Here is a 12,925-nt window from a genome sequence, read left to right on the forward strand (position 1 = left end):
TGTCTTCTCTTGAAATTAAGTATGTCATTTCTGATCATTTCATACTTATCACAAGAACTGCTGCAGCTGAGGCATTTTCAAACCTTTTGTGTTTTAGTGGCCTGTCAGGTATGACTTATCTAAGGAATGTGATAGAAAGGTAATGCCAATTTGTTCACTGAACTCTGACAACTTCCATTAAATCTCTTTAAAAGAAAAAGGGGAAGTGCTGTAACACACGTGATCTGGTTTTCTTTCTCTGTCATTCATATACTGTGTGTGTGTGCACGTGCACACACCTCCTTTAACCTGAAAATACCCTCTCAACTTGTGACCTATCAAGGACTCATTGTGAACATGATTCGTTGGGGTGGGAATAACTACTGGAATTCATAACATCTCTAACTTTTGAAATCCTCTTATGTTTCTAGTGTAGTATTTTTCTTTCAACTGCTAATCCCTCTATATAACTGCGCACTCTGTAAATGTGCCAAAAAAAGATTGGTCAGCAGTGCCTGGCTGATAAGGCAGAGGACCAGGGCTATGTGTTACACACTGTATATGCAAAGACTAGGGTTACTTCATTTCCATCTTGGTAGTTTCCATCTGAGATGTAACTAGGAGGGATCACAGACATTTTACTAGGTCTACGTTGACAACCATGGGAAACATCTTTAGTTTTCCTCTAGTATCAAGCTCGAGTAAAATCTGTGTTAATGCTATCTTAAGACTATAGATATGTCTTGATAAATTTGAAGTTCTTTCCTGGCAGAAGTTTGTTTCTTAGTGAAAGATAGCACTTAGATTTTGTGGGTTTCACTAAACCACTTCTATCAAGTAATAAGGAAAAACCTATGGAATAATTTGTGTGCCCAGCTGAAAAAGTTTAGAGATTATAGGACTGTTATCCTTTAAGTCATCAATATCAGACATAAAACAGATCTTACCATGGAAATCTGGGAGTCTATCCCTAAACTTTACACATTTAGTAGTTTCCACTGTGCAATAGAAATGAGTTAAAAACCTAAGTATAAAATGTATAAACTAAGCTAAGATCTTACAACAGTATCACTTCATAAATGTCGGGTGTCAGAGGGATTTGGAATATGTTTCAGGCACTAAACACAGACTGGCAGGGCCACATTACATGTCTTATGATATCTGAGAAATCCTCAGGATGCAGGGCCTACTGGAAAACCATGATGTTCCAGAAACAGTGTTCGGAGGCCTGGATTTGTTTGCAATTTCTTGTCTTCCGTGGTCATTGCACACACTTAATTCTCTTTTGCTTTGGACTTCCCATTTTGCTCCAGTTCTGTGATGCAGATAAAATTGAATGTGTTTGGTCCTGTGCTATCCTGTATTGTTTGTTTATCACATAAGAATAGCAAGGAAACTAGGCCTTGATTAGGTGATTGCATTTGTTGAGTATAGAAGTGTTCAGGTGTTGAGGATCTATCATGCATGTGTATTCATGTGGGAATAAATACTATAGTGACTTCACCACTCAAAAAATCAAAACGGATTTTTTTCAATGTATCGAATCTACCCCTCCATCTGTTTTACAGGCCTCATTGATGGTTATGCAGATGACAAAGCATTTCTGGAAAAACAACTTCAGGAAAAAATAGATGTAATTGACCATCTTGAGCAGGAACTAATGTGTACAGGTAACAAATTGCAGGAGTTAGAGGCTGAACAGCAGCAAATCCGGGAAGAAAAGGAGTTACTGTCCAGACAGAAGGATGCCATGAGAGCAAATGCGGGGCCCGTAGAGCAACGTACGTATTCTTCACAGTCCTGTGCTATTTTCTTGTATTTTCAAATAAGATGCAGAAATCTTGGTGAATTTCCCCTCTTTTAGTTATCAATAAAAATGTGATATGGCAAGTATTTTTATACCTGCTGTGTAGGCCTTAGCTTGGTAACTATTTTCAATATTTAAACGAAAAGTGACTGAATTTTCAGAGGTGATACCTCTTAAAATCTGAATATTTTTATTTATATGATCACTAGAGATGGAATATCTCAAAGTCAGCACCTATGTATAGAAATACTGGAGTAAATATTTTCTCATATTTAGAGATTTAGAGAGACTAGCAAACATGATTGAAGTACATGTGATGTCCATACCTATTACAGACACAGAAGAAGTTGCCCTTTTCTAGCAAATTCCTCTTTTAGGGAAGAATGGTGCAGAAGTTGTGTGTGAACAATTTGTCTTCCTGAAGTAAAAGCATTTTTTAAATCTTCTTTAAACTAAAAATTAGAACGAATGTTTTATGTTTGAGGGTGAAAGAATATTAGTGTGTAAGCAGAGCTGAACTTTCTAGGATTGCAGAACTTAGACTGTAAATAGCAAAGTGAAGTTAACATTTTCTTTAGTACTTAAAAGTTTATTGCAGTGTATAATACTACTACTAGATTGCTGAAATTGCAAATACACAGTGTGTGTTTGCAGTTTCCTGAATCCGTATTGTATAAAAATGAACAGTCCGTTACTTCCTATTTTGTACTTCGCTATGAGCCCAGTTTAGTTATGTTTTACATTTCTAAATAATTTCTAAGTCATTTTCATGTGTAACAACAGTAACAACGAACAATTCTATAAACTAGATATACATACACTTGTGTCACGCATACAAGAATAACCTACTGCATTCCCTAAGTTATCTCAACAACTTTGTCATTAAGTGCCACATTCTATCTTTGGCTTCATTTTCTTTTACATTGTTGCACCACCAGAAAACTATAGCTGGCATGTGAATTACTTTGCTTCTTTTTGTTTTGTTTTCTCTCTCTCTGTTCTCCTAGGCCTAGTAGATGCTGCAGTCGATGCAGCTTCCCAAGCAGGTGTGTTTGTATATTGCATGGCCAATCGTTAATTGGGTGGAAGACTTACACGTACTCACCTTGTTAATCAGGATTATTGGGCTTTCAGCTTACTGACATTACTTGTAATTCTTACTGGCCTGCAGCTTTGATGTTGTATTTCATAATTTCATATTCAGTTTTACTCTTCACTAACACCATTTCTTACAATTCCTAAGCATAATAAGCAGATTCATTAATAACCATCATCTTATTCACCTACGAATTACGGATGCTCAGAAGGGTATCAGTATCAGAAGGGTATCTTTCGTAGCCTTTTCTTTGTTTGTTTGTTGGTTTGTTGTTTTTTATTTCCAAATATAGTGAAGCTATTCATTATGATAATTAAATATTGTATTACGTTGGCATGTGATGGTTACCGAAAGATGGAAATTGGTTAAATATGATGTAAGATGATGGTGCCCAAAGGATCTTTCTTCTGTAGTGAAGTAAATTGCATTGTATCTGTCTAAATATCAATCATGTTTTAAAGATTCTCCAAATGTAAATCTATTTTACAGTTTGGATTTTTACCTCAATGGATGCATATGTTTAGGTGATATGTACTTCATGGGGCTGTGGCTTAAAGATCTTAATAAAGTGGTTTGGGGCTTTACTATATACGCTGGTCAGCATTTCGTGCGGACTCAAAATCAGGCATCTGTTTTTACAGAGTTCCAGTTACAGGTCAGTAATTTCCCTCTCTGCCTGATAACCTCTCTTAAGTCTCTCAGTATTTCCTCACAATTTTTTATACTCATCACATTAAAGAATAAAGAGTGGGAGTGGATTATTCTCACTGACACTGGTCATGAGAAGAGGGCTGGCTTTTCTGTTCCTCACTGTTAACCCTTATGCTGACTCCAGCTGTAGATTGAACCAATCCATTCTTCTTTTCTGTACCATTTGTGATCTGATAAAACTTCTTCAATAGTCCTCTAAAGGACAGTAATTTTGACATTAATTTGTATAACTTGTGGTGATTATCTTGATTATTTTTCAGAGGAAAATATATTTTCTAAAAAGAAAAAAATAGTAAAAACCCAAACCAGTTAACATCCGTCAGAGTACCGCATGGATACGTGCAGCCTTGGGGAGTGGTTTGGCTTCACAATATTGCTAATTATTCTTAATCTAAAATAAGTTGCATTATGCATTTATTACAACCAGAATTGCTGGATGAAACAGAAAAGCTAATGAAAGAAAAAATTGAAGTACAGCGTCAAGCTGAAAAAGAGTATGATGACCTCCAGAAGCAAGTGAAAGTCTTGGAAATAGACTTGGAAGAGCAGGTTAATCGTTTTATAGAGCTAGAACAAGAGAAAAATGCAGAACTAATGGATTTAAGGCAGCAAAACCAGGCTTTGGAAAAGCAACTTGAGAAAACAAGAAAATTTCTGGATGTAAGTATTGTAAAAAGCTTGTTTTACGGAGAAGATTGGGCACCAGTTTTCAATCTTGTTTCAAAAGCAAATGTTAGCTTTGGAAGGTTTAGAGTGAATCACGTGATATGTACTTATGACTATCCTTCCTTTTCAACTGTAACCTAATAAACTTTTTAAATGTTTACAATAAAAGGAAACTCATAAAGTTAATGAGGAAAAATAAAATTGGCAACCTTCACTACCAACAGCATCTGTGCACTTCTGTTTTATAACAGAAGACTTTTAGACTGAGATGTAACACTGCAGTTTGGTCAAAATAGAACTGGAAGGAAAAGTCAAACAATTTATAACACTTTTTTGCTATTTCTTCATCAGTATTATCATACTGATAGTATCTGTTCTTTGACTAGGTGTATAAAAGGCATGTGTTTAAAAAATCATAAAACATTGTTGTCACTGTTGCTGCCATTTTTTTGGTGTACATGGGACAGAAGAAACAACACTGTCATTTCTGTGAAATAGTACTGGATCTAACTGTTTTGTCCTTATCTCTTTTTTTTTTTTAATTTGCTTGCTTGTTTGTTTGTTTTTTAACAGAAAGTATGAAATTTGTTGCCTCAAGTAATAAAAGATTTTTTTTAATGGTAGTTGCCAGAGGTTCTGCCATTTTGAAAACGCCGAGAAACCGTTACCAGTGTTACATTAGCAGAACTAGGATGTAATAATACATGTATGTGTGTACATATGTAAATCAAACCCCGGGTTGATCCCCCTCGCTCGCTACCTTCCAGGAGCAGGCAGTTGACAGAGAGCACGAGCGAGATGTGTTCCAACAGGAGATACAGAAGCTGGAGCAACAGCTTAAGGTTCCCCAGAGGAGTCAGCCTGTCAATGAGCACCAGACCAGAGAGGTGAGGGAGCTTCTTGCTTATTCTTGTGAAGATATTTGACAAAGTAGAAACTGCTGAAGTGTTGTAATGAAACTGTTCCTTGGCATACCTGATCTGCATCCCCTTAATGTCAGAGGTGTGATGGCCTAATACCATGGATCTGTTACTCACACGTCTTTCTTACCTGTATTCTTTGACTCAAGCATTTCTGCGATACTGCTCAAACTGAGATTGTTCCTATCTCTATTCCTGGCTCCTGTTTGCTGTTTCACTTATACTCTTTCCTTTGTTGCTTTTAAGCCACAAATATGTGCGCTACTGATATTCAGAATGCTCTATTTGGACATTTTTCCTGCTACGGGAAGTGGAAATGTGATATGATCCATCAAATCTGTTTGCTCTAATTTTACACGCCCAGGAAGAAAACAGATGTTGTTTCTTGACATGGAATTACAGCAATTCTCTTGAATGTTAGAGTCCTAATGAGCTTCAGGGTGTCAATGTGCCACTAATCAACTATTTATTTCAAATATGATTTTCACAGATTTTTAGAGCCATGATGTTCCTTAAAGATGCAAATAGAATCTAAGGTCAAGACATTTAATCCTTTAAAAAAAAAGTCTATTTTGTCTAAGTGGGCTATGTAGGGATGCGATATTGTTTGGTTTTGGACATATTTTTTTGACATTGGAAAATCTGAGGTCTTAAGGAGGACACGGTCAGTTCTTGAGAGTATATGAATATGAATGCACAGAATATCAGACTTCTTCATAAATGCTGTATGAATTTTTGGATGAAGGATTACAATATTCTGTTGTTGCTATCTGTTTCACCTGAAGAGGAGGAGGTTCATTAGGAAAAAAGAGCATTTTGTTTTCCTCTGTCAGAAATGAACTTTGTTACTTCTGCTCGGAAATCATTCCAGTCTAGTAAATATATTCATCTTCTTGTCACATTGTCACCAGGTTGAACAATTAACAAATCATCTAAAAGAAAAAACAGATAGATGCAGCGAGCTTTTGCTCTCCAAAGAGCAACTTCAGAGAGATATACAAGAGCGAAATGAAGAAATTGAGAAACTGGAGTGCAGAATAAGGGAACTGGAGCAAGCCTTAATCATCAGCGCTGACAACTTGCACAAGGTATTGCTTGATCTAAAATTATCATATATTTGCTGCTGTTACGTGCTTTGTTCTCCAGAAAAAAATAAATCTTTCTTATTTATTTATTTATTTGCTTAACATTAAGTAAACAAATAACTGATTTATAATACTTATTTAAAGGTGGAGGAAAGGAAACAGTTTGGCACCATCATAGTAAAAGGAGAATTACCGCTTGAAGTACAACTGCAAGCTGAACGGGAAGCTGTGGACAGAAAGGAAAAGGAGGTATAATATCCATCAAGTGTTCAGTGTTCCCTCTGATATTTTGGGTTGTAAGTTTTTGCCTTGTTTTGAATTTAAGTAACAATACAGATAAAATTTTGTAAACAGATCAGAGAATCAGAGGTCCAAATCCCATGGGAATTCTGTTATGAACTATAATAGTTGCTCTTCTTGTCTATGCTAGTCAGAATTAACAAGAATGTTTCTGGAAGGAAAATTTGGCTCAATTAAGAAAAAGTTTGTTATTTCAAAATAATGACTGAATTAAAACGTCTGGAACTATTGTAGTTACTTTAACTGGTTTTCATGGGTTTTAAAATTCCATTCAGTTTTAAAATAGAATGTATCAGAGTGTCACTGAGTACGGACTCTGTTGTTTGCGCATAATAGCGCTTAAACTGTGAACTATTTTACAGTTACACTGCCCTTGAAAATTACAGCCATTAAATTTTTGCTATGGCTCTACAGCTTTTTGCCATTTATTTTGGAAATGCAGATCACGAACCTTGAGGAACAACTTGAACAGTTTCGAGAGGAGCTAGAAAATAAAAATGAAGAAGTTCAGCAATTGCATATGCAACTAGAGATTCAGCGAAAGGAGTTCACTACACGTTTGGAAGAACTCGAACAAGAGAACAAATCATTTAAGGTAACACTGGAGCAGAGAAGTCTAGAATAGTTTTTTCTCCTTCATCTTCTGGAGTGAAAAAGCCAAGACCTCAAATTCTTTCTCCCTCTCAGGATCCTATAATTATTTCTTATTTCATGCTTTTTTGATATTTCAGTTCCTATGATATAAGAATATAGAGAGTATATTAGGTACAACTTTAATACAGTTTGGATTTTCTTGGTAGGATGAAATGGAAATACTGGGATTAGCTATCCATAAGTCTGAAGATGCTACCATAAAGGACCATCATGTGGTAGCTGGGAAACTCGCTCACATCATGCAAGAAAAGGAGCAGGAAATAGATCACCTTCATGAACAGATTGCAAAACTGCAACAGCAACTGGAAGCCGCAACTGACAACCAAGTACAAACTCTTGAAATCTTTTAAAGTTTATGTTGCTAGCTGCTTTTCCTCCTTTGTTTCTTTTCTTTTTTTTTTTTTTTTGGTAAAGATATTCTTTGCTTACTTTCTATTTGTTATGCTGCGTTATATCTGCTTTAGTTCTTTCCTTAGACTCTTCTTCATTCTTAATTCTTCTAATACTTTTGAGCATTTAACAGTATTTAGGTAGCTCTGTGTTTTTCTGGCCATCTTCCATGCAGTGACTTAACCTTCAGTGCCTCATGTTGCAGCGACACCTACTGGCACACATTGTATTTTCTATCCAATTTGAAATGTGCTGGATGTGCAAAGAACTTAATTGCATTATATACAAAAACTTGTAGCAAGAAATGTATTAAATTTCAGTAAGCAAGATTAATCATTATTGTTGGTATTTTCTATTACCTTCAAATGTTATGATATATTTTATGATAATAAGGTTATATCATTTACCTTAAGAAAGTTAAGAGATATAAATCATTTTGATGATAGGTTCTTCCTTCTTTAATATAAAGTTTCATTTTCTTAATTTCATCTTGTTACTCAGCTATATTTTCCAGCACATTAATTAAGTCTGCTTGCTTCATTATGAGATCAGTATTAAATATGAATAGATGATCCTTGGGTCAGTCTGTTTCCTAATCCTATAGATATCTTCATCCCACTAAGTGCTTTTATTTAATTGCTGTGTAATTTGCCTTCTGTGGTTCTTTACTCCATTATGTTATGAAGAACACAAACCGTTTACTGACGAGAGAGCAATCACCAGGATCACTCTTCTTCTAAAAAGCAATGCCTCATTCACTTTTTCTTCAATGTTTTTCAGCTTCCCCCATTCTCTGGGTTTTTTTTTTTTTTTTTTTGCTTGCAAAATCAGATCTTCTAATCTTTATACAGTCACATGTTTGAAATTTTAAGTAGTTTTTACAGAGTCATCTTATTCTATTGTCTAAACCTAAGGACAGATAGAATTGAAAAGGAGAGAGCTCAGCTGTTATAGTAATAAATATAGCCCTCACTCTTCTGCTCATTTTTTTCTTCTTAATATTTCTGCCAGTCTCTCTTACATTGCTTATTTAGGTGCTATCACTGATTTCGTTTTATACTATTCCTTTTTGAATATTCTTGACAGATTTTCTTCTGTCTTTTTTTATTTCCAATGTAGAAGTTCTGTTCATTTCAGATTTTCAGGTATTTTCTTATGAAAATATATCCACTTAGTTTCTTTGTTTCTTTCTTTCTGTAATCCGTTATCTGTTATTTTTCTAAAGGATTCTTTAACATTCTTCTTAACTTTAGTAAGAATTTGCTCAACTGCACTTTTAATTATCAGTTCTTTTATAACATTCTTAAGATTTACTCAGCTGGAATCTAGAACTTGTCTTACTACTCATTTTGATAGACCTTTTAATTTTTAAATTTTTTTTCCATTAATTTTTGCACCCTCTTATTTCTTTCTGGTTAGAAGTTGATACAGTGATATGATGGCTTTTTTTGTCTGCATCATAAAGTCCTCGCTTTAGTTTGTCACTTATATCTTTTTACAAATTTCTGGGAAATTCAAATCCTTTACAGCTTACAAAACTGCAAACTGTAATTTCAAGTGTCATTAGAAGTAGTCCAGGAAAACAGGATTCTCATTTTCCTCATGTCTTTGCAGATGAATTCCTCTGCATTTTGGATAGTTATATGAATGTTTTAATAAATACCTCTAGCTTCCCTTCTCTCTACTTTCTTTCTAACTATAGCACAAAAAATAATTTTTCCTTATATATCGTGTATTTTTGCACACCTGTATGTGTGTATATGTACGCATATGCACACACACTCATGTGCTTGTGTGTGTATATACACACATGCACACACTTACATGTAGGTCATATTGATTGTCTAAGAAAATGGAACAGCACAGACATAACCACTGCCAGTTGTTTCTACTGTGATTTTTAATAGGAAGGATGAGCCAGAGCTTCAGACAAAACGGTTGGAAAAAAATACATTGTAAACCCTTAGTCTTCGGTGTTTAATACCTCAGTGACTGTTATGAATACCTCACTTCTTGCCATGCTTTCTCACATATTTTGCATATGTGAGGCTAGTTTGTCCATCCTGTGTGAAGATATTCTCATAAAGCTTTGCAAGAGACATCTCATCAGGAAGTTCCGAAAGTTATTTCTTTTACAAGACATTGCAATAATGTGATTAAACTGTTGCCCTGAACTCCAGGCAAAAAGTACAATACAATACAAACACTGAGGGTTTAGTACTTACTCATCAGTTCCTTTGATTTCTTTCCAGGTTATTGAAGAGAAAAATGAGCATATACGGGAGCTTGAAGCCCAGGTGGAATGTCTGAAAAGTGACCAAGAACGCGTAAAGAAAAAAAATGATGAGGAAGTGGAGCAGTTGAATGATGTGATCGAGAAGCTTCAGCAGGAACTGGCAAATATTGAACCAAAGGTTCCTGCAGACATCACTGCTTTTCAAGAGGATGCTGACAGTGTGAAGCACACACTTGAAACAGTTCTAGCAGAAAAAGCAGCTTTGGAGAAGCATGTGGAAAACATTAACATAGAGGCATCTAGAACAAAGAGTGAGCTTGAGGAAACTAAGTTTAAAATGAACATGCTACAGCAAGAAATAAATCTGTTAAAAAAAGAACATGAAAGAATAACAGAAAAGAATGTTTGTGCAGTGACAAAAGGTGATATGGAAAAAAAAGAAGACTGCAGCAACAGAAAAAGTGAAAACATGGAAGAAGGCTCCTGTGAGGAGGCAGAATTGCTAGATCAAACCCAATCTTCAGATGAAAATACAAGAGTCATCATTAGCAAGATGGAAGTACAACTGCAGCAGCTTCAGGCATGCATTAAGGAAAAAGATACAGAACTCTGCCAGTGCTACAAGGAAATAAAGGACTTGAAAGAGGAAGGCAAAGTTGAACAAGAAATACTTAAAAAGCAGATACTTAACCTGGAGAAAACACTTGTGGAAAAGGTTGCTGCTGCTCTCGTGAGTGAGGTTCAGCTAAATGCGGTTCAAGAGCAAAAGAAATTCATGCAGGAGATCCAAGCAGCTTCAAAATGTTCAGAGGACACAAATAAGAGTACCCAAACAGAGGATTTGGAAGATATAGCTGAAAATGAAATGACATCAAAATTATCACTCTTGAAACAGAGGCTTACTGAGAAGGAGAGTGAGCTGACAAAAATGAATCACAGCTTGGAGCTAGAGAAAGAAAATGTAAAGATTTCACAGGAGGAAGCTAAATTGAAAGAGCAGAGACTCTTAGAACTTCAGCAATTGCTAGAAGGGATTCAAGAAAAACATAAAGATGAGATTCAGAAGTGCATTAAGCAAGAAGGACTGCAGATATCTCAGGTAACCATGTATCACTTTCTTTTCAATTGTTCCTGATAAGGTTTTTTGTGTTATGGGAACTAATGAATGAAACACTTTTAAATGAGACTATTATAGGGTATATTCCATTGTGTGGAGTAGATTTTTGTTTCTCTAGTATTGATGGAGTTGCAAAAAGTAGGAAAAGATGTTGTTCTAGGTGTATTCCCATAGCAGTTTTCATTTTGCGCTAAAAGTACCTTGTCTTTTCGTAGATTTAAGGTCATTAAATTTTGAACATATACCTTCTTGTTCTTATTTGGATTGGAATAAAATGGAGTGAATTTTACACAGGACAAGGAAGTAGAGAGACAAAATGATTGAAATCTAAGATTGAGATCTAAGCAAGAGTTTGAAATAGATAAATGAGTGAAGGCAATTCCCTTGTAGTGATATAATTGCGTGTTTTATATCCACATATTTATCTTCAGATTTTGATTTACTTTTGCTTGTTTTCCTGCCTTTATTCTGATATTTCCCACTTTTTGATGTGCAAGTGCTTTAATCAATATTCTTCATAAGGTTCTTCAAGGTTTATCATATCTTGTGCTGTCCTGTAGGTAGCAGCACAACTCACAGAAAGTCAAAAACCAGATGTACTTATTGATGGATTTGAACTAGAAAAAGTTAAGGAAGAGTCAGCTGCTGCTAAAGAGGAGCTGAGTAGTTACACAAAAGAGGCAGAAAAGCTTCAACAAGAACTAGCGGTAAGAACCAGACTGTTCCATAATATAAATGATTCTACAGGACTTACTGTAGTACACATGCTGTAAATGTTTTAATCTTGTACTGAAAATTCCACTGAGAAAAATGGTTACTCGCTTTCTGTTGTCTGTGGAAAATAACCAGTGCTGCAGACAAAAATTTCATTTGTGTCAACAACAGTGTAGTGACAGTTCATAGCAGCAGAGAATCCAGAACCAAGTTCCTCCGCATGTTAATATTTGCTACCATGTGTCCCAGGCCCTTAAATGAAAATAAAACTAAAATGAAGTTTGATTGTATAGAGGGTTGTTGGGCTTTGGGGATTTTTGTGAAGCGTTTGGGAGGAATACAATTCAGATTCTCCATATTTACAGGTGAAAGAAGCAAATCTGGTACGTCTTCAGGAAGATCTGTGCAAAGTCAAAGAGAACCTAGTTCTGGCAGAAGAGAAACTTGCAAGTTATGTGAGAAGGGACAAGGAAATGGCAGAAGCTGAAAGCAAGAAGGATTTGGAAATTCTGTCTAATTTGTCAGCCAGCGATTCTGCTCTAGTTAGAAAAAGCTCATCTTCACAGACAGACAGGACTGTGGAAATGAGTAGCTTTGTCCAGACTTCACCAGTCCTTGTTAAAAATGCAGAAATTCAAATTGATTTGCAAAGTGGATGCTCTTCAGAAGAGATTGCAGAGATCATTAGAGAATTTACTGAGAAGATTGATCAAATGCAAGAGCTGCATGCTGCTGAAATCATGGACATGGAGACAAGGCATATCTCTGAGTCCGAGGAATTAAAGAGAGAGAAGTTTGTTGCAGTCCAAGTATTGACCGAAGAATGTAATACTTTAAAGGAAGTTATAGAAACTCTACGGGCTAAAGAGGTATTCATCTCATTTTATATTCCTTGTACTATCTTGCTTCTTGTTTTTGCTCTTGCTACTTAGTCTTTTAAGTTTGAAGCACCATTAATCTTTAGTGTAAAAATTTTTAAGTGTTCTGATGTTTCCATGATCAAGGAGAGACTGTGAATCCCTTGCCCAGCAGTTCAGGTCTGAGACTGTGCTCTCCTCTCAGATGCTTCTTCATGCTACTATTGAATCTGGCCTGTGCGGATAAATGTAGATTGCACATAAAACATCATCTTTCTAGTGGCCTTTTTGATTTTATTTATTTATTTTTATCAAGGAGGAGCAATCTCGCTTCTCCTTAGTCATGAGTGGGCATGGTCCAATTCAAGGTTTGATTGTTCTCTTTTCTAAATT

The 12,925-nt window shown here is 35.6% G+C and overlaps 1 protein-coding gene across 1 annotated transcript in view; it reads left to right on the plus strand.

Moving 5' to 3' along the window:
• AKAP9 (A-kinase anchoring protein 9) overlaps nucleotides 1–12,925 on the plus strand; it is a 100,768-nt gene that overhangs the window by 72,610 nt on the left and 15,233 nt on the right. Inside the window, 11 exon segments of the mRNA XM_088533569.1 lie at nucleotides 1,548–1,760; nucleotides 2,794–2,832; nucleotides 4,021–4,253; nucleotides 5,027–5,146; nucleotides 6,091–6,267; nucleotides 6,409–6,513; nucleotides 7,007–7,159; nucleotides 7,365–7,544; nucleotides 9,861–10,943; nucleotides 11,522–11,668; nucleotides 12,041–12,544. Coding sequence (XP_088389695.1) covers nucleotides 1,548–1,760; nucleotides 2,794–2,832; nucleotides 4,021–4,253; nucleotides 5,027–5,146; nucleotides 6,091–6,267; nucleotides 6,409–6,513; nucleotides 7,007–7,159; nucleotides 7,365–7,544; nucleotides 9,861–10,943; nucleotides 11,522–11,668; nucleotides 12,041–12,544 — 2,954 coding nt within the window.

Source organism: Tinamus guttatus, unplaced genomic scaffold (genome assembly GCF_059628265.1).
Source record: "Tinamus guttatus ecotype Peru unplaced genomic scaffold, ASM5962826v1 Tinamus_guttatus_pri_ptg000509l, whole genome shotgun sequence".
Classification (NCBI taxonomy): domain Eukaryota; kingdom Metazoa; phylum Chordata; class Aves; order Tinamiformes; family Tinamidae; genus Tinamus; species Tinamus guttatus.